Source organism: Hyperolius riggenbachi, chromosome 6, assembly GCF_040937935.1.
Source record: "Hyperolius riggenbachi isolate aHypRig1 chromosome 6, aHypRig1.pri, whole genome shotgun sequence".
NCBI classification, from domain to species: Eukaryota; Metazoa; Chordata; class Amphibia; order Anura; family Hyperoliidae; genus Hyperolius; species Hyperolius riggenbachi.
Window position 1 is genome coordinate 152562034 of NC_090651.1, and position 22318 is coordinate 152584351.

Genomic DNA, 22318 nt, shown 5'->3' on the forward strand with positions numbered 1-22318 from the left:
TTGGCTGCGCTCCCTTCTGTATATGAACTTGGCTGCGCTCCCTTCTGTATATGAACTTGGCTGCGCTCCCTTCTGTATATGAACTTGGCTGCGCTCCCTTCTGTATATGAACATGACTGTGCTCTCTTCTCTGTATGAACGTGGCTGTGCTCTCTCCTATGTATTAACATGGCTGCACTCTCTTCTGTGTATGAAACTGGCTCTATTCATACACAGATGGGAGCGTAGCTATGAAAAAGAAGAGGGAGGCAGCAGTGGAGTCAAGAACGATCTGGGAAACCTCTGGAGCATCCTTTTCAGTGTTGATACCACCATTTATAGAGGATATACCAGTATATGAAGAGGCTTTCCAGTTGCAGAAGACATGAACACGCAAGCAGACACAGCAATAATTTTATATTTTATTATATTTCAACAACTAAAATCAACAAATATGAATCTGAATTTTCAGTAATAAAACTTAACAAAATTATATTTTATGCTGCACGAAAATATGTTATAATGTTCATTTGTATATTTTGATGTACTGTGAATCACAGCTTCAAAAATATGAAAAAGACTGAAATTGATCATCTGTGTTCATGTTATACTTGCAAGATGCATTCACTTCAAGGTTGTAAAACATTTTCTTCTATAAAAGTTATAAAAGATTTACAAACAAATAGTTATCAAAATCACATGGAAAACTGTGCCTCATAATAGTCTTTGCTGCAGGTAGATGTACAGAGATACACAGGTAGATGTACAGAGATACATATGTTTGGCCGTATGGTTGATTATACACACACACACACACACACACACACATTAAATTACATTTGACAAACAAACAAAAAGACAATAAAGTGTGTGCGTGTGTATATTATTTTTTTTTTTTTTTCAATTAAAAAGGGCACCTGATGTAGTCAAGAAACAAAAATTTGGTTATAAAAAGGTGCTGGATATAGAGAAACGTAAATTTGGTCATAAAAGAGGGCTTGATATAGCTGAGAAAAGTGGTTTTGGCTCTAAAACGGTGCTGGATCTAGCCAGGAAAAGTGATAAGGTGCCAGAAATAAAAGGGCACCAGACACATCAGAGAAAAGTGATTTTGGTTAAAAAAAAAGGGCACCGGATATAGCCGACAAAAGTGATTACTATGACTTAACTCCTCCCTACTCACACAGAACCCTCCACTGGTGTTGCCTTACCCTAAGACCCCCTGGTGGTGCCTAACCCTAAGAGCACCTCTGCTGGTGCCTAACCCTACGACCCCCTCCCTAGTGGTGCCTAACCCTAAGACCCCCTAGTCTAATCCTCATGGTGGTACCTAATCTTCGACACATTCCATAACAAACATCTATGTTATTTTCAACTGACAGACAAATTACCTGATATAACCGAATCTATGCACCTGCTAATATAACCGAATTTTAGATGCGCTTGTTGTAGCCACATTTCATGTCATACTGTATATACGTTATTTTGAACTGGTATAACTGAATTTATTATCATTGTAGTCACATTTCATAACATACGTTATTCTAAAAAAATATAACCAAAATTGTGACCTGCTGATAAACCGATCTTTAGACGTCCTTGTTGGAGCCGCATTTATACCGCCGTAAAAAAATCTTGGCTATATCCAGCACCGTTTTATAGCGCCCTTTTCACCACCTTATAGCCGTGATTTGCGTCAAATAACATTGAAGTCTATGGCGGCGCCCTTTTTACACATGAGCTTTTCAACTGATACTACTGTATATAAACAGTATATATACATACCCGTATGTACAGTACTCATACAGAAATATATTTCTGTTAAGCTGAAATTTTTTGATGACTCAAGTATAAGTTAACCCAGGAAAGTGTGCTATTAAGGGCTTAAAGAGAAACCGTGACCAAGAATTGAACTTCATCCCAATCAGTAGCGGATACCCCCTTTTACATGAGAAATCTTTTCCTTTTCACAAACGGATCATCAGGGGGCTCTGTATGACACACACACACACACACACACACACACGTTTTCTATGTGTGGAGAAGAACAAGGAAAACCCACAAGGGCCATATGTGAAGTGTTTATGGTCCCCCAGCTCTGCTCAGTCATAATGCAGAACGTCGATTATGGGCGTAGAGGAAGTAGCAGTTCTTTCTCCTCTCTGCCCGTCCTTAAGAATACCCCCTGCACTCGCTGCTTATAGTTCCCGATATGGTGTTACTGCACACAGCGCGCAGGAGAGCTGCGACATGTGTGGGCTTGTGTTGATTGATTTCGGAACAATAGCGTACTAAAACAGCTATAAGTACACTAATGTTCCGAGCACAGCGCAGCTCCCCTGCACGCTGTGTACAGTAACTCATATTGGGAACTAAAGCAACGAAGGAAGGGGGCGTTTCTGAGGATGGGCAGAGAGGAGGAAGAACTGCCACTTCCTCCCCGCCCACAATCGACGTTCTGCTGTCGAATGTTACGAGCAGGGGACACGGGACGCAGGATAAATAAAACAGCATTACAAATATGTTGATTAAAAACCAGTTCAGGGGTACTTAAGGGGTGCTTCATAGGTGGCTGCATAGCTTTAAACTGTAATGAGCAGTAAAGCACCTGCAATGCTAGCATTGCTGATTTTCAATCAGATTTCGGATTAAATCCGATCCAAATCAAGTGGTAGAATGCAATAACCCAAATGTTTTCTGGATCAATGATACATTTAATAGTGTATGCCTACCTGTACTCACCTGATAGGAGTAAGCCAGAACTTTCTGGTGGTGTAAAATGATGGCATGGTAGTTCGATATTAGATGAGTCACCCTGGGTAACGCTAATCTAATTTCTATTTCCATCCAGGGAAGCATAAACCATAACTGAACATAAATCTAGGTTACGGATAGACACAAATGGCTGAAAATGCTGTGATTACGGCACCATTTATACAACGAATCATTATTGTAGGATGTGTGCATATTCACACACTGTGTAAACATCACTGGTATAATAACATAAGGAACAATCCGCATTTTCCTCAAAAATTCTAAAAGAACCATTTTTTTTCTCCAAGAAAAGTCAGCTATGGGGTATTTGAACAGGCTGTAGACTGCCCAAAAACGTGCATTCATCTCCTCGACTCAAATGTGAGTGCTGAGAACTTAATTCAAATGGTCCATCTTTCAAACCACAGACTTTAAAAAATTAATTGGGCATGCATTTTCATTGTTGATGTGGTAGAGAGGGCACCAGCCTCATAAAGGGGTGTCTATTTTTTTTATTTTATTCTTAACACTTTCAGTTCATTCCAGTGACGTCTCAGTTTGCGATTTCTCAATCACTATAAATGAATCTGATTCCTCTTCAGCATTAACACTTCTATATAGATCTACCTCAGTTTCGTCAGAATCTGTTGAATCATATCCAGTAGGTTGTAAACTAGACAGCGTTATAGGTTCAGCACTATGTTCTTTACGGCCAATATCTTCTTGTTTCAGCTCTTTAGGACTCTCAGAGTCAAAATCTTTAGCAAAGGTGTCATTACTTTCATTGACCTCGTCAGCAGGCTGGCCCTGTAAAATTAAAGGCTTATAAATGCTATATATACAGGCATTTCCCTCAGCATAAGTTATAAATATGCACATAAAATTAATGTGTTTTGATAACGTTCCAAAATGCCCCAATCTGGCATCGCCCTCAGCTTAGGTTATAAGCACGCACATGAAATTTCCAAGTCTTTTTTGTTTTGGGCTCTGTAGCTGGTCACGTGGAAGGTGTACATATAAAAAAAGTGGCAATAAAAAATGGGCGTAAGATACTGCAGATGGTAGAAGATCGGTAATTTTACCAATATTCTATTATCTTCTGCTATGGATAGTACAATATCGGTATGTTACCATTAAGGTGGCCATACACTGGTCGATTTGCCATCAGATTCGACCAACAGACAGATCCCTATCTGATCGAATCTGATCAGAGAGGGATCGTATGGCTACCTTTACTGCAAACAGATTGTGAACCGATTTCAGCCTGAAACCGTTCACAATCTGTGGTGGTGGTGCTGCCGCCGCTTCCCCCCATCCCGCATACGTTACCTGCTCCGCCGGCACGACTCCCGGGTCTCCGCTCTTCTTCTCCGTCTCCGCTCTGGTCTCCGGCATGCTTCCCTTCTTCCTGTCTGGGGGAAGTTTAAACAGTAGAGCGCCCTCTACTGTTTAAACTTCCTGCCGGGACAGGAAGAAGGGAAGCATGCCGGAGACCAGACCAGAGCGGAGACGGAGAAGAAGAGCGGAGACCCGGGAATCGGGACAGGAAGAAGGGAAGCATGCCGGAGACCAGACCAGAGCGGAGACGGAGAAGAAGAGCGGAGACCCGGGAATCGTGCCGGCGGAGCAGGTAATGTATGCGGCTCTATTGCGTCGGTCGTCGGGCACTCGAATGCCGCTAGCGTTGCGCTCTTTACCCGCGGGCGATCGACGGTTATTTTCCGCACGGCGCGATCGACGGGATCGGACGGAATGGATCGAAATTCGGCGTGTAGTGCGAACGATTGGAAGCAGATTCGATCCCAGTGATCGAATCTGCTGTCGAAACAGGCGCAAATCGGGCCAGTGTATGGCCAGCTTTAGTCTTCTATTGTCTTATTTTATCCTATTCTCACACTAGTTTTCCCTGGATCTATGTTTAACACTAACCTACTCCTATGAGGTCTAAAAGTGCCAACCTCTGCTATGAGTTCCGTTACAAAATAGCTATTAAAATAATAGTTTCAAAGGGGAGGGGTTTTAAATCCTATTTAAAAGCCAGTCTTCCGTGTGCTGCGAGCCCCTGATGAGTCAGAAGCCTGACGAAATGCATAGGGCGGAGCTGCAGCACACGTGATTGGTACAGGAAGTTTGTTGCTCAGAGTGAACAGCCAGACGGGGAACTGAGGCGGCATCTGCGGAGCGGTCTCCCGGGGACCAGGACTGTATTTGTTCAATGCTTTTTACCTATGCTGGCTTGTGAGTGCATGATCTTTTATTAATTTTTAATACACTTATAGAATTAGGCTATGTTAGCCTTCTCTAGTTGCAGCGCTATTTAAAACGTGTCTTTGAGAGAGGGTGGTCCTTTTCAACCCCCATACACTCTCAATTCTACCTCCGGAGAGTCAGGAGGCTTATAGGGTGAGTGCGGGCACTATTGGGGGAGGGGGGGGGAGGGAGCGTCCAGGCACTGATGATCGGAAGGTGATCATTTTAAGATTGCACCGGCGATTAACCTAGGTGACGGGACAATCTCGGATCACTGTGATACGCTATAGGTTTTCCTTTTATGTTTCTTTTTGCATGTTGATGCGAGTGTTCTGAATTAAAGAGCCAAATATTTTGGAAGACAGTTGAACTTTGACGGAGCCCAGTGTGAGGATAAAGGTGGCAACGAACTGTGAGACTGTTAACTCTTTATTTCATGAGACAGAGAGCGCATTCTAATTTATTCAATTGTACTCAGGCACCTCCTGCACCCAAATTAATTTAACATGGCCATCTATGACAGCATGTACATGTCAAAAGGGTTCCCCGATAATCTGGGCACAGGGAAAAGCCAATAGTAGAATATTGGTAAAATTACAGACATTCTATTCCGCACTTTTGAATCTTTAAAGAACCTAGTCCCGGCCCTGGATGTAAAACAAGAGTGTACTTGGATAGTTATTCAGCATGTAGTCACAATGGCTTTGTTAGCACTGCTGTATGTACTGCTTAAAGGTAAAAAAGTAAAAAGCAAACCTAAGGTGAGGAAACGTACGTCAGTTTTAATACTAACCTAAGTAGAGGGAAGGCTCTGGATACCATAGCGCCGTCCTGGTCTTCGGTCCGTCCTATCGTTCCTGTGCCATCCCCGGTTGAATTTATTGACCTGCCGGGTCAAAGTGCTCTTTGGCATTCCTTGGGCAGCCTTCGGAACTACTCGCATCCCCGCATTCGCAGTACGGATGCACTTGTCTTTGGCACTTCTCGGGGAAGCAAGAAGTTCCAAAAGCTGCCTGAGGAGTACCTAAGCAGGAAGAGTAATTTCAACCGGGGATGGAGCAGGAACAGTGGGATGGACCGAGGACCAGGAAGGCTCCTAGGGATCCAGAGCCTTCCCTCTACATAGGTCTGTATCAATACTTGAGGTGAGTTTTCTCACTTCAGATTTGTTTTAAGATAGCGATACCCTATCCTTCGATTCAGCAAATTGTTGAATGGTTAAAGCAGAAGTGCCCATATACTATTCAATTTGTGGTAGATGAGGTAAACTATCAATATCTGTCATCGTTTTTAATAGATTTAATGTTTGTATCAAAATCTAATGACTGATCTACTGAAAAACTGGAAATAGCATAGAGGTACTTTAATAACATCGCTGTCTGTTACTACTATCTTGAGTTAGAGAGGGTTCCCACTTATCACTGCAGGAAAAGCAAGTCATTTTCTGCCTTTACAATTCGGAGTTTGCAAGTTTGAAAAATACTTCTAAATTAACTTTCAACATGCAAGTGATTTTTCGTACTTTTACTGTGTTCTCATTGACTTGCATTAAAACATGAATCGCACACAAAAGGCACCTTTTCTTTAAAAAATGGCTAGCTGCACACTTAGCTAATTACTATTTTCCCTACAATAAAAGCATGCTGTGGGAATCTTTAAATGTGTCACAAACTATCATATAAACTCCATCAAAGAAAAATTATGCCCAACAATTATAAAACAATTTGTATTTATCAAACATTCACTTTCTCCACGTGATTGAATTTAAAAGGGTGGAGTACTCTTCGTCTTCGTTAAAGCCAGACAAAAGTTCAAATCAAATATACATGTAGCGCTCTTGCCGTAGAAGTTTATTGATGAGCATATAAATGTAAGAAAGTGCCTGTAACGATCGGTGTCAGCACACAGAGAGAATCTGATTATTGATGATCTGCAGAATCATCAACAATACAGATGTATACCTGATTATGGATGATCTGCAGAATCACCAATAATACAAGTATGACTAACCTCTGAACACCTAATAAAGTGTAAGTGTTTGGTGTAACTGTAGGCTATCTCCCGTGAAGCGGGAGATACAGGCAGCTTGGCGAAGAACCACCTGAGGGGCAGGTGGCCCTGGGAAGTGCAGGGACTATCTCCTAGAGAGAGGGAATAGAGAGGACCTGGCAACCAGGGATATCTGGAGATCAGATATAGACTGTACTGCAGCCAGGGGACTCCAGGAGAAGAGGTCACTGGCTGCTAACAGGCCGGACTCTCTGAGGAGCAGGAGTCCCAGTTGCAACTGACACTTGGTGGAATTGTGTCACTGCTAGTACAGATAGACTGAGCACTTAAGGAGTGAGTGACAGCCTGGAAGGTCGGGCAGGCCAGGTCGGCAACACACGAGCAGATAAGGTACAGAGACAGAAAGCTGATTCGGTAACCGGGTACAGGCAGGGTCTGGCAACAGGTAGGCGGATATGCAGGTGTACCGAATCAGAAAGCAATAGCAAGGTCGACAGAGCAAATAGTCATAACAGAAATAGAGCAGAGTCCTAGTCTGGGGTATGAGGTCCGTGGTCTCGACACCCAGGAACTAGTCTAACGTATAACACAGCAATGACACAGTAATCCTAAGCTTGGGTGTGAGGTCCTTGATCACAACACCCCGGAACTGGTCTAAAGTATAATACAGCAAAGACACTGTAATCCTACGCTTGGGTGTGAGGTCCTTGGTCACAACACCCCGGAACTGGTCTAAAGTAGAACACAGCGTAATCTGGCTAAGTGTGAATTCCCAGGTCCACCTGGTTCTAACACACTGTGGGATCTGACTGTGGTCTGAGTGCTCAAACGTATGTATTCGCAACGGCAGACAACTTGAGACTGACCAGCGAGATCTATATATAGTGCAGCGCTCCTCAGCGCCACTCAGCCAATCAAAGACTGCGCTGGGATCAGCTGATCAACCTGATCCCTCTCCTACTGGCATAAAGGTCCTGCCTCCCAGCGCGCGCGTAGCTCTCCATTTGTGTGCACTAGAAGGCTCAGACAAACCAGACGCATGCTGCTGTGCGGAAACCGCCGGTCTGAACGCGGAGACAGCCGCCCCGCTGCCAGACCGCGCGGCGGCATCTCCGCAATCCATTACAGTGCCAGTATAGTTAATAGGATACCTCCACCTCAAACAGAGTAATCATCCTGAGGTGGAAGTGTACTATTAACCGCACTGGCACTATCTAAAGTTTGAACTTCTACAGCAAGAGCGATACTCTATGTACATATGATCTACTGTATATGGTTAGTGGCAACATTTTGCAGGAAGCAGCAATTTGTAATTCTATTCAGTAAACCTGAAGTGAGGAAACTCACTTCAGGTTAGAAACAAACCCAAGTAGAGGAAAGGTTCTGGATACCATAGAGCCTTTCCCAGTCACCACTTTGTCCCACTGTTCTAGCCCTGACTCCTGTAAAAGTTCTACAACCTTTTAGGTCAAATACCTTTTTCATACTCCTTGGTTTCCTCACTTCAGGTTCAATTTAAACAGCAAAAATTCAAACATTGTTGTACTAACATTGTGCAAAAGCAGCAAATTAAGATTTTTTTTCTTTAGAACTGCATTTAGAATTTTATGATGAAATTATAAATATTAGAAATGCAAACATGTGTCGCACTCAACCACTAGGAATGTAAAGATTCAAGGAAAAAAGAGAAAGAAAAGGTCTCCCCATATGAACAGCACCACTCCAGGGCATATTCAAAAATAGTATATAACAAGTTTATTGGTTTCAAAAAACACACAACAGCTGTATGGACACACAATTAAAAACATTTAAAACCATCCACACTCCCTTGGGATCATAGGTATCATAATTATATTATTAATCACATAATATATATATGTAATTATTATACCTATGATCCTAATGGAGTGTGGATGGTTTTAAATGTGTTTAATTGTGTGTCCATATAGCTGTTGTGTGTATTTTGAAACCAATAAACTTGTTATATATTTTTGAATATGCCTTGGAGTGGTGCTGTTCATATGGGGAGACCTTTTCTTTCTCTTTTTTCCTTGGAATTATAAATCTTGTAAAAAAAAAAAAAAAGAAAAAAAAAATCTCAAAGGAGGTGAATATCATGTGTATGTAATGTATGGTCCAATGTTATAGAGGAGATCTGCCGACATCAAACCAACAAATGTTGTTTTAGGCAATACCTTTCATGACTGTGTATAATTTTCCATGCCTGAAGGAGAAAGTTTTGAAAACTTGCAAGAAAATAGTACTGTAGACAGTGGAAAGTAGTGAAAAACCATAAAAATACCTCAATTAAGGCCAGGCAGTAAACACCGCCACCAAGATCACCCACCTCATGATGTGGATAGGTGGCATCCTTACAAGTCCAGACCAGGTAGGGATACAGCAGTAAGTCTTGTTGGAGACCCCATACCCATAAGAAGATCTTGTCCAATTAATTACTTGCAAGACTTATTGTAATCACTACCTGGCCTAGACTTTTAATGGAGCCCCAATGTACAGTAAATCATGTATTCTGGTGGTCTTGTGCACTGCCTAGCATTAATTAAGGATTTATTACGACTATTTACTACTTTCCTTATTATATAATAAAAAAAAAAAATATATATATATATATGCTTTTATACTCACCACCTCCACCACCGGTAACGGATTTACTGCAGTACTGACACTGACAGGACAGTTTTGTTTTACTGGTGGTACTTCAGCTGGACGTTTACGGTCTTTTAGAGATTCTTTCTCTTGTATCTGGGGTTTTTCTTGAGATTTCATTGCTAGATGCTGCTCCTGTGGTTGTTGGTCATGAGTACTCTTATAAGGAAGATCATTACTTCTCTGCTGCCGTCCTAGAGATCTCTGTGGTACTGTTGAATCATCGGATACATACTGCTCACGACTGTTTTCCAGAGTAAATGGTTTCCTTTGATGTTGCTGACAACAGCAGGAGGATCCTACAGACTAGATAATATATGTAGATTAGATGCCGTCATATAATCAAGTTGTTTCTATTTTTGACTTTTGTAGAATTATAATTACCGGTACCGGTATTGTTAAACTAATTTCTAGCTTAAGACTTGACAAAGTTAAGGTGTTCTTGCACTCAAAAAATCTGCTTAAATATCTTAGAATGGAGGCCCTTCAGTATGACAATACCAGCCAGAGATGGTCACCCTGTTTAATATTATAGCGTGTCTCACTAGGATCATCAGTGGTCCACATATCAGGTTGACAATCACTGGTCCTCACATGTAACCTGGCCATGGCAGCTAATATTCCTACAGTCACACAATAAATACAATTTTCTTCTTACAGTCACACAATAAATACAATTTTCTTCATTTACTGCCCCGTACTAAGTGTCACAGGAAGGTGAATTCTTGGCCAATGTAGAGAGGACACTTTTTTTCTGTCAGAATTCTTTTAAATCTAAAAAGAAACTCTTTGGCTGTTGTAGAGAGGACACTCTTGTCGCTTGGAAGCCATCATGCATTCTCCAATTTGGGGGAAAGTAAAGGAACGGGAAGGAAATTAACAGGCAGGAAACAGTGAAATGGGTAATGGTGGGAGGGGTACTTAGCCACTGTTATCTAAAGTTTATGTAACTTAAATCCATTTACATACAAAAAAAAAATCATTTTGACTGTACATCAGACTTGCACATTAATCATGAATGTTCTACATTATTAAACAGGACCAGAACTGGACCTTAAATGAAACAATACTTTCCAGGTCATTTAGACTAGATTGCAGCAGAAATAAATACAAGTAGTGCTTTAATAACATTAGATATAAGAACATTGCTTGCATGCCATTGCCACCCAAGGCCTCCCTGCACTCCTGCCAGCGGCACAAAGAATAGGCATTCTCGATCAATGCTTGATCAATATTTTGAGTGAATATTGATTGGGAATACACTAGCTTTTCATGGATTTCCAGTAGAATAACTTTTTATTGAATCTAAATTCTAATCTATTGAAAACAGTAAAGCTTGACGGGCTGATGCTGGAATTTATATATTTTTTATATGTCAAAAAGCCTGGGCACCACACGCGTATAAGCTGTTACTTACTGCTTGGACAGATAGCAAACTAGCTACTACTGTTAGAAAATTCTTATTGTAAAATGTTGCCATAGTTAGAGGTTTCCTCCCACTTTTTGTCTCTACACTCCTTACTATCCCTGTAAAGATCCTAACACTTAAACAAACACAGAATACAGGTTATGAATGGGTAATTTCTTAATGTAAACCATGGCAGTAACCAGTATTTTAAAAAAGGGCTAAAATCAGTAATGCCCATCTAATGCATTAGAACTTCCAGCATCTTATCACCTACACTTGAGGTGGGCTTGTAAGCCTTATGATGCAAAATGAAGGGACAGCAAGTCTAGATCTGAGTAGCCCTTCGATCCTCTAATCACCTAAAACCCATTGTGAGTGAACTGCTCGGTGTCCCCTCTATTCCCAGCTGGTCCCATATGTATGTTGTGTGCATCCAAACCATAAAATAATCGCGCATAGCACATGACCTAATGGCTTGGTATACCAGACACATCTGGCACACCCTCTACACTAATATAGGGGCAGAGGATTGAGGTATGCAGGATGAGGGGAAAGCTCTGGGAAGGACACAGTTTCAGTGGCAATGATCATAAGAGGAGCCCAGCAGAGAATTTTATTTGGGCAAGTATGACAGGCAAGTATGCACGTTTAAAAAAAAAAACATTGCCTGCACACCCCAGTGTTAGGTATATTGCTGTGGATCTAATAGTGTTCTGCAAACAAAGCACTTATAGGTCCATTTTAAGTACAGCAATTCAGGTTTACTCTCTTAAGCTAAATACTCACTGGCAGATATGGCCAGGTTGATCATGGATCTACGCTAAAGGCTTGTTTCTCCGATCAATCAGGCCAAATCTTCAAGTGTTGTTTGTGGTGTTGGAAACAATCAATTATGTAAACAATCGTTTACAGGATAGCGGCAAAACCTGCGCAAGTCAATGACGATCAGAACGATCCTCAACTACTTAATCAGGCAGCACGGTGGCGTAGTGGTTAGTGCTCTCGCCTTGCAACACTGGGAGCCTGGTTCAAATCCCAGCCAGGTCAACATCTGCAAGGAGGTAGTAGGTTCTCCCCGTGTCTGCGTGGGTTACCTCAGGGCACTCCAGTTTCCTCCCACATCCCAAAAACATACAGATAAGTTAATTGGCTTCCCCTTAAAATTGGCCCTAGACTACAATAAATACACTACACGATATAGACATCTGACTATGATAGGGATTATGTTGTGAGCCCCTCTGAGGGACAGTTAGTGACAAGACTATATTCTCTGTACAGCGCTGCGGAAGATGTTGGCACTATTTAAATACTAAATAATAATAACAGGTCAGTCGTTCAAAAACAAATAATTGCCGCAGGTGACGTGTCTTTAGACTTCGTTTAACAAATTTTCGTTAATGGTTATTGTACGATATCATGGGGAAAAAATTCTCACAGCGTAAAATCGCTTGCCAAAAATCATTTAGTGGGTAGGGGCCAAGGACTTTGTGTCAATATGAAGTGTTGAATTTAAAGGAAGTCAGAAGCGATTTAAAAACAAAAAACAGATACTCCTCTAAGGGTCCTCTCCTGGTCCCCTCGTTCCACGATGGTAGGCTTCAGAATTCTTCCGGAAGACGGTCCTCTCTGTACTGCACATGCACGAGCACACTCTCTCGTGCAAGCGCAGTACGGAGCTGTCCGTCTTCAGGAGCACTCAGGCTCCCAAAGTGGGAGATTTGAACACAAGAGACTGCAGTGGAATGAGGGGACAAAGAGAGGAACTGGAAGGTTCTATAGCAGGGGTAGGGAACCTATGGCTCGGGAGCCAGATGTGGCTCTTTTGATGGCTGCATCTGGCTCACAGACAAATCAGTAGAGGTTGATTCACTAAGCTACACTGCTTAAGCAGCACACCTTAGTGTGGCAACGCAAGTAAAACTTTCAAAGTGGTGCACGTTACTGCTGTAGCATGCGCTACTATCTTACTCGCGCTATCCCAAAACGAACAGCTGCTCCAATTGTCCCACTCTGGTCTGTGTCAGGTCCAGTGACTTTGTAGAGCGAGATCCCAGCACTTTGATTGGCCCAATAGGCTGCCTGTCATAGGCTGTGTGTCACTTGACAGGCAGCCTATTGGGCCAAAGTGTGGGGATCTCATCCTACAAAGTGAATCAACCCCAAGTCTGCTAGCTAATTGTACAAGCTGTTAGTCGGTATTTCTCCTGTCTTGCTCTCGGGGAAATTGCTAATGTTGCTGAAACCCAAGAGAAACTGAAGACGTGTCTGACACTTCCGCTGCCCTGCGGATCAACTGTATACACATCATCATGGCAACAGGGACGTGAGCCCTACTGTCCCAGTTTGAAACATATTGTATGGTTCTCACGGAATTACATTTTAAAATATGCGGCATTTATGGCTCTCTCAGCCAAAAAGGTTCCTGACCCCTGTTCTATAGGGTCCAGAGCCATCCCTCTCCTTAGGTGAGTATCTTTTTTTTTTTTTTTTTTTTAATCGCTTGAGACTCACATTAAAATAGAGAACTCTCATATTTTAGCTCCACTGGGGAATGTTGGCTAAATAAAAACTCAAAAATGAAGATTATGAATCATTATGTAAATTTAGCATGAGTAGAAACTGGCAACAACTGGTATATCAATTGAGAGGTGTGCTTCAACTGCTGTATGATAACCACTAAACATCCAGTTCACCAAAATGATATTAACTTACACTTTTGTGATCTGTGAAATCTCCATGATTCATTGAACCCAAGCTTACTGGCTGGGGATTTAAAGGATATCCAGGAAATTCCATATTCTTCTGTTGGTTTGAATGAAGACGATTGTTGGCAGGTCTATTCTCACCTTCAATAAAATGGCCATCACCTGGTCGCTGATGTTGTGGAGGAGGCAATCTCTCCAACTCATTAGGAGCTCTGCGGAGGAAACGGACTTGGGCAATGGATGTACCAGCCCCATAACAAAATACCTATAAAAAAAAAAGAGTTTAGAGATATTAGCGTTAACACTAGCAGACTCTTAATGACATAATGACTCGTGATTGTGAAAGGTGTACCAAATAAGTTATAAACCTATACATATCAGAGAGAAGATAGGACTTCTACACACAAGTAACGGCTGCCAGTTGCTAAAGACTTCTTCTCAAGCTTCATGCCTCCATTCCCTGAAAATCCATTGTACAATAGAACCAAAGGAATATGATACTAGCACCAGTGCTGTGTTGACATTGGTTCACTTACATAAATATACACAGTCAGCCGCAGCAGCAGATCAGAGACATGCAAGGTAATCAGCTGCCTTACTTTCATGCCACTGGGCACATCATCAGAGGCAGTGCGAACACAGAAATAAGACTATCAATAGTGTTTGGGCGATGATTAAATATGAATGTTACACTAATTGCCCCCTCCCACTAGTTGATCAAAATTATGTATAATTTTTCTACCTCAAAGACATACTATAGAACTACATTTTATAATTAGCTAAGCATTGCATCACATATGTACATACTGCAATAATCTGGAAACTCAATTTAAATGTGGCGTAGAGGCATGGATAGTAAAGCAGGGCATGGCCAAATAATGAAACTCCACCTTACACCCCCTACTTTCTGGCCCGTCACCATGCATTGTATCACAGTTCTGGAGCAGACCTCAAGAATGAAAGAAAAAAGATAAACAAGCAGAGAAGGGAAATAGAAAATGTCACAAAATCGAGAACGATTAGAACCAGGAAAAAGTTGTTAAAGCATCATATACAAAAAAGGGTCAACCTTGAAGTGCCATAACAGGGAAATCCCACATACTATACAGATAGACCACAGAACCAGAACACTTCCAAGTAAGAGTTTAAAAAGGAGGAAAGATGTAGAAGTGAATTTGACAAGGAAATAGAACTATCAGGAAATTATTTAAAGTGGTCTAACACCCAGCATTTCAACTTTGCTTTAAAAGATTGCTTACAGCTTAGAAACTATTATGCCAGATTTTTTTTTTTTTGCAGAAATTCACTGAATGGATTAAACATGACATTTTAGTGCTGCATTTAGCTAGAAATCCTCCTCCGTGCTTAGGTTTAGTTACAAGTGTATCTATTTACAATGTAATAAACAAACACCTCTCTGAGAGAACAAAGAGGGTTTCCCAGACAGGCTTTTCAGAGGTCTATTTTCATTCCAAACAAAGATACATTTGTAACTAAAGCTAAGCACCGATGCGGATTCCTAGTTAAATCCAACACTAAAATGTCATGTTTAACCCATTCAGTGAATTTCTGCTTAAAAAAAATCTGGGATAATAGTTTCTAAGCTGTAAGCAATCTTTTAAAGCAAAGTTGTAATGCTGGGTGTTAAACCGCTTTAACTAGTATGGAACCCATTCAAGGTTCCAAAAAAACACTAATTAGATCACTCTTATCACTGAGAACGTAAGTTCCCAATGCGTAACACAGATCTTGAACACTATGAACAGATTGTTTCTCCGAGGAAGAATCCAGGTGGTGCAGAACGCACGTTCCCAGGTGGCGGGCAGCGGATAGGCAAACAGGACTTCAATCTTTGGGTAAAATCTGCCGTTTTTACTATGGTATGCTCATTTCTTCTTATGCAGACAGGACCATGTCCCATTTGACATGTGTATAGGGTCTGCTATCTGAGGTCTGTTATTTTGAGATTTTTTTTTATCCAGTTTGCCCAATTACATTTCTGTTCTCATGTGGATTGATTTTGATTGGCACTTTCTGGTTTGCATTGTCCACGCTCTGCCAATGTGTTTTTAATTGATTTTATGCAAGTTATATCCCTAATAAATGATTGGTTGACGTTTAATCTGATTTTTACTTTGAATATACCACGGTTATTTTTTCTTTACAATACAGTGTACATACATTTCCATGGCTAACACCTTTGGCTTTGGTTCTATCTTTTTTGTTTATTAATAGTTTGATTGATTTTGATCTAGGTCAAAGTGGATCAAAAGCCCACTGGGCGGACATGTTGGTGCAATCAGAGTGATCAAATCAGATCAGAGTGATGCAATCAGATAACAGTGATCAAATCTGCCGGGAATCGAACAGGGAAACCAATCTGTGTATGGCTGCCTTCAGCCAAGCCAGAAAGTGGGGATGAGAGCTGTATGAATGTAATATTTGTTAACCAGTTCACCCCCAAGGGTTTTTACTCTAACGGACCAGAGCAATTTTCACTTGTCAGTGCTCCTCCCTTTTATTCCCTAATAACTTTATTACTACTTATTACAAGAAAATGATCTATACCTCGTTTTTTTCACCACCAATTAGGCTTTCTGTGGGTAGTACATTTTGCTAAGAATTTTTTTATTCTAAATGCATTTTAATGAGAAAAAAACAAAAAAATTGAAAAAAAATCATTATTTCTCAGTTTTCAGCCATTATAGTTTTAAAATTAAACATTCTCCTGTGGATAAAACAAACACATTGTATTTGCCCAGTTGTCCCAATTATTAAACCATTTAAATTATGTCCCTATCACAATGTATGGCGACAGTATATTATTTTGAAATATAGGTGTTATTTTTCTGTTCTGTTTTTTTTTGTTCTGGCCATAATTACAAGCCCCAATGTAATAAATTAAAATTAATTTTCCTCCATAAAATATAGATTAAAAAGTATTTATTTAGTATTTTAGTATTTAGAGTCCCTAAGGCAAGTATTTATTTATTTATTTTAAGCTGATTTTTTTTTTTACAAGTGTTTTCTTTTGGAGGGGGAGTGTTGGAAGTGGAATTTTATTAATTTTATTACTCATGTGTATGTACTTGTAAATGTATGTATTTTGTACGTGTCATATACTTTTTGGCCACAAGATGGCGCTAGTAAACACTCATTATAGTAAGTGTTCCCTTTTTTTATTTTTTATTTTTTTTTACACTTTATTTAATTGTTACATTTCCTGTTTTTGTGAATGGACGTAGCCGCTGTTCGCGGTCACGTCCATTCACTCCAGGCACTGCGATTGGGTAGAGGACCGTTTGGTCCTCTTCCCCAATCCCTCAGCACGGGATCCTGACGGAAACGGCAGCCGTAGCGGCGCGCACACGGCGGTAGCAGAGGTGGGAACGCGCGACTTATTAATACGTCATGTTGCCGTTAATAGAGTAAAGCATAACGTATTAATGCGTTAGGATGCCACTAAATGGTTAAAGGGGAGAGTGTGGAGGGAATTTGCAGTGAAAACATGCTACATTTGTTTTAAAGAGACTCAAGATATTGGCAAGCGTCAGGGGGCATTGTACAAACGCTAGATTCTAGGCAGAATTGGTGTTATCGGCCAAACTGGCCAGCATGGCTCAGAGATGGCGTTGTGTCTCCACTGTAAAGGAAATTTGAAGAACAGGAATTGGCATTTTCTTTCCCACTGGAACAGACAACAAAGCTAATTTTTCCTTCTACTTTATCATTAATAAAGAGAAAGGTTCTTAACAATAGCACTTTTTATGACAGAACCTACATCTGTGTCAGGTTAAACTTCCTTGTTAGAACAATTTCGCAAAATAATGTATTTTTTTCTGCAAATCTTAAAGCGGATCCGAGATGAAAAACGAACTATAAAAAGTAACTTGTCTATATATCTTATCTAAAGTTTAGATAGTTTACACAGCAAATCTAACTGCAAACAGCTTTAATAGAATATGATTATTTATTCCTGTGATACAATGACAGCAGCCATGTTGTTTGTAAACATTACACAGAGGCAGGCTTATCTGTATCTTGAGCCATCAGTCTAATCCACTCTCCTCCTCCCTCCTCTGCCTCTGAAATCAATGGCTAGTAGCACCTCCCCCTCCTCCTGCTCAGACTGAGCTCCCATGAGCCCTTGCTACTGCCATGCTCTCTAAAAACCTGTGGGCGTGGCTTTTTTAGTTTATAGGGATCTAGAGTATTAAAACAAAAAAGTATTTTTCTTGAGGAATGCCCTATAAACAATAGGAAAGGAACACAATTATACAATGTGTTAAAGTTCACCTCGGATTCATTTTAAGAAAGACAATTAAACTAATTTGATAATACCTCAAAGATGAAAGGAGATGTAACAAACTATATACTGTAAGTATAGAGGTTAACACACAATTTTGGACCTTGGAAAGAAGAGCTTCACTCAATGTTTTAGAGCCGAATAAACAGGGTACTGGGTTGCCCGCATAATGCCACTGTGGAAAATTGACTTCAACAGAAAGTCATTTAGTGGGAGGGATAAGATAAAAAGGCTCCCAAAAAGCAATGACTCTGTAGTAAGTATACATCTTGTTGCTTGTATAGCAACCTCTAATCATTCTTTACCAGAACTTCCAATGACTCTTTTCAGTGAAAATCATGATCTGCATCACAAAGGCGTTGCAATTTTCTCCATTTAAAACTATTGTGTTTTTCAGCTGTAATTTTTGTCAGGAAAAAAGATTATTAAATGCCAATCACAATCTTATAAAAATGCAGCATGCCAAGTGTCTGCAATTGCAAGTGCTAGGAAAATTGAAATTAGACTGCAGCTGGTAAAAAAGCGAATCGGTTCATTTTGGCGCCCAGTGTCAAAGCTGGGCTTGGCCATAGCACTACTGCACGGAGTGCGTAAGGATAACTGGGGGATCCAGCGATCACCAGTCACCGAATTACATCTCCGGAATTGTATTTAAAGATAATCTGTACTGTCCGATTTGCACAATACAAAACATACCAATCGAGTCACTGTGATCTCCTGGATCCCTCTTTGCCGTTTCTGCTGCTCCCTGGCGCGATCCTGGCTTTTAATTGCCAGTTTTAATCAGTGCTTACAAACAAAAAACATGGCTGCTAACCAGGAAGTGATGTGTGTGTGTGCGTGTGTGTGTGGTGTGTGTGTGTGTATGTTGTACGTTATCAGTATAAACTGTGTATTTTTATGTGTGCCTTCATGGAAGAGCATGTCTGGATATTTATGTTGCTATGAGAGATTTGCAGTGCTAAAGACTCTCAAAGCCACACCACATCTGCATATGAATGGGTAGCACATGGAGAACAATGGCTTTGCATGCAGGTAGTGACTTTGAATGGACATTCCTGTGACATGCACCAAGCTGATTCTCAACTGGTCAATTCCCTCAACTGTAGATGGGGGTTTTCTGAGATCAAGGCACAGCCCTCAACAAACTGCCAGCAGATGACTCCTAGCTTACAGAAGTGGGTTTGTCTGTTTTTGGCCAATGGCTGGGCTGGCCGCAACTGGAACTAACTACAGCCCCCACCTAGCTCCTTCCAACAAAACTGCTAAGGGCGAGGGCTATTGTTGCATACCATGGAGTAGGGGTTTTTATACCTGTTGTATTCAGATAAAAGACAGTTCTTGGGAAGCTCTCTATCTCTTGCAACGCTGATATGGACTTAAGATGATAATAGATTCGGGGCACAGCTAGCGAATGTGGTGTGCATGGGTTGAGAGGTTAGCATAAGAATGCTCCGAGTAGTACTGTACTCTGATCCCGCAATTATGTAATCATATATTTCATATGCTGCAACTTGTACATATGTAAATAAACCCCTTTTATTAAACCCTTTGAGAAGACCCCAAGTGTCTGGTCAGTATTATAAAGATAAGTCACATAAGCTAGAGTACATTCTAATATATATATATATATATATATATACACACACACACACACACGTGTGTGTGTGTGTGTGTGTGTGTGTGTGTGTGTGTGTGTGTGCGTGCGTGCGTGCGTGCGTGCGTGCGTGCGTGCGTGCGTGCGTGCGTGCGTGCATACATACATGTGCGTGCGTGCATACATACATACATACATACATACATACATACATACATACATACATACATACATACAGTGGAGGAAATAATTATTTGACCCCTCACTGATTTTGTAAGTTTGTCCAATGACAAAGAAATGAAAAGTCTCAGAACAGTATCATTTCAATGGTAGGTTTATTTTAACAGTGGCAGATAGCACATCAAAAGAAAAATCGAAAAAATAACCTTAATAAAAGATAGCAACTGATTTGCATTTCATTGAGTGAAATAAGTTTTTCAAACCCTAAAACAATAAAAGACTTAATACTTAGTGGAAAAACCCTTGTTTGCAAGCACAGAGGTCAAACGTTTCTTGTAATTGATGACCAAGTTTGCACACATTTTAGGAGGAATGTTGGTCCACTCCTCTTTGCAGATCATCTCTAAATCCCTACGGTTTCGAGGCTGTCTCTGTGCAACTCTGAGCTTGAGCTCCCTCCATAGGTTTTCTATCGGATTAAGGTCCGGAGACTGACTAGGCCACTCCATGACCTTAATGTGCTTCTTCTTGAGCCACTCCTTTGTTGCCTTTGCTGTATGTTTTGGGTTATTGTCGTGCTGGAACACCCATCCACGACCCATTTTCAGTTTCCTGGCAGAGGGAAGGAGGTTGTCGTTCAGGATTTCACGATACATGGCTCCGTCCATTTTCCCGTTAAAGCGATTAAGTTGTCCTGTGCCCTTAGCAGAAAAACACTCCCAAAGCAAAATATTTCCACCCCCATGCTTGATGGTGGGGACGGTGTTTTGGGGGTCATAGGCAGCATTTTTCTTCCTCCAAACACAGCGAGTTGAGTAAATGCCAAAGAGCTCTATTTTGGTCTCATCAGACCACAGCACCTTCTCCCAGTCACTCACAAAATCATTCAGGTGTTCATTGGCAAACTTCAGACGGGCCTGCACATGTGCCTTCTTGAGCAGGGGGACCTTGCGAGCCCTGCAGGATTTTAATCCATTGCGGTGTAATGTGTTTCCAATGGTTTTCTTGGTGACTGTGGTCCCTGCTAATTTGAGGTCATTCACTAACTCCTCCCGTGTAGTTCTAGGATGCTTTTTCACCTTTCTCAGAACCATTGACACCCCACGAGGTGAGATCTTGCGTGGAGCCCCAGAGCGAGGTTGATTGATGGTCATTTTGTGCTCCTTCCATTTCGAACAATCGCACCAACAGTTGTCACCTTCTCTCCCAGCTTCTTGCTAATGGTTTTGTAGCCCATTCCAGCCTTGTGCAGGTCTACAATTTTGTCTCTGACATCCTTGGACAGCTCTTTGGTCTTTCCCATGTTGGAGAGTTTGGAGTCTGCTTGATTGATTGATTCTGTGGACAGGTGTCTTTTATACAGGTGACTAGTTAAGACAGGTGTCCTTAATGAGGGTGACTAATTGAGTAGAAGTGTCTAACCACTCTGTGGGAGCCAGAACTCTTAATGGTTGGTAGGGGTTCAAAAACTTATTTCGCTCAATGAAATGCAAATCAGTTGCTATCTTTTATTTAAGGTTATTTTTTCGATTTTCCTTTTGATGTGCTATCTGCCACTGTTAAAATAAACCTACCATTGAAATGATACTGTTCTGAGACTTTTCATTTCTTTGTCATTGGACAAACTTACAAAATCAGTGAGGGGTCAAATAATTATTTACTCCACTGTATATACATATAAACGTGTGTCTGTGTGCGTGTGTGTGCGTGCGCATATATATATATATATATATATATATATATATATATATATATATATATATATATATATATATATATATATATATATATACACACACACACACATATACACACACACACGTTTATATGTATGTGTGTGTGTGTGTGTATGTATGTGTGCATGTGTGTATGTATACATACATACATACACACACACACACAGGTAGTCCTCGGGTTACGTACGCCTGCTTTACGTACGCCCCGCCGATACGAACGGCGCGCCGATAGCTCCGCCCCGTCGATGACGTCACCGCGAGCGCCGGATTTTTGTGTTTTACCAGTTATTAAGTACTTTAACATTGCTCTAAAGACGCCATGTGTGTGTGGGGAGGTGAGCAGCTACATACCGCACACCTCCCGTGCCCTGGCGTCACCCTCTGCCTCTGAAAGCCACGTCGATATCACTTAACAGATCGGCGTCCTCTGACGCAGGCCAGGAGGCGACCCAGCATACTGCGCATGCGCAGCCAGTATAGTATCTGGGTCAGAGGACGCGGATCTGTTTAGTGATACGGACGTAGTTTTCAGAGGCAGAGGGTGACGCCAGGGCACGGGAGGTGTGCAGTATGTAGCTGCTCACCTCCCCACACACACATGGCGTCTTTAGAGCAATGTTAAATTACTTAATAACTCGTAAATCACAAAAATCCGGCGCTGTCCCGACTTAAGGACAGATTCAAGTTAAGAACGAGATGACAGTCCCTATCTCGTTCGTTAACCAA

The 22318-nt window shown here is 41.2% G+C and overlaps 1 protein-coding gene across 1 annotated transcript in view; it reads right to left on the reverse strand.

Annotated features, from left to right (window-relative positions):
• Positions 1-389: 389 nt before the first annotated feature.
• The window catches only part of LOC137521179 (chloride channel CLIC-like protein 1), a 104011-nt gene continuing 82082 nt past the window's right edge, over positions 390-22318 (reverse strand). Inside the window, exons 11-13 of the mRNA XM_068240103.1 lie at positions 13781-14038; positions 9640-9966; positions 390-3540 (exon numbers count right to left, since the gene is read on the reverse strand). Of these exons, the coding sequence (XP_068096204.1) occupies positions 3271-3540; positions 9640-9966; positions 13781-14038 (855 nt within the window). The 3' untranslated portion in view covers positions 390-3270. The remainder of the gene's footprint in view (positions 3541-9639; positions 9967-13780; positions 14039-22318) is intronic.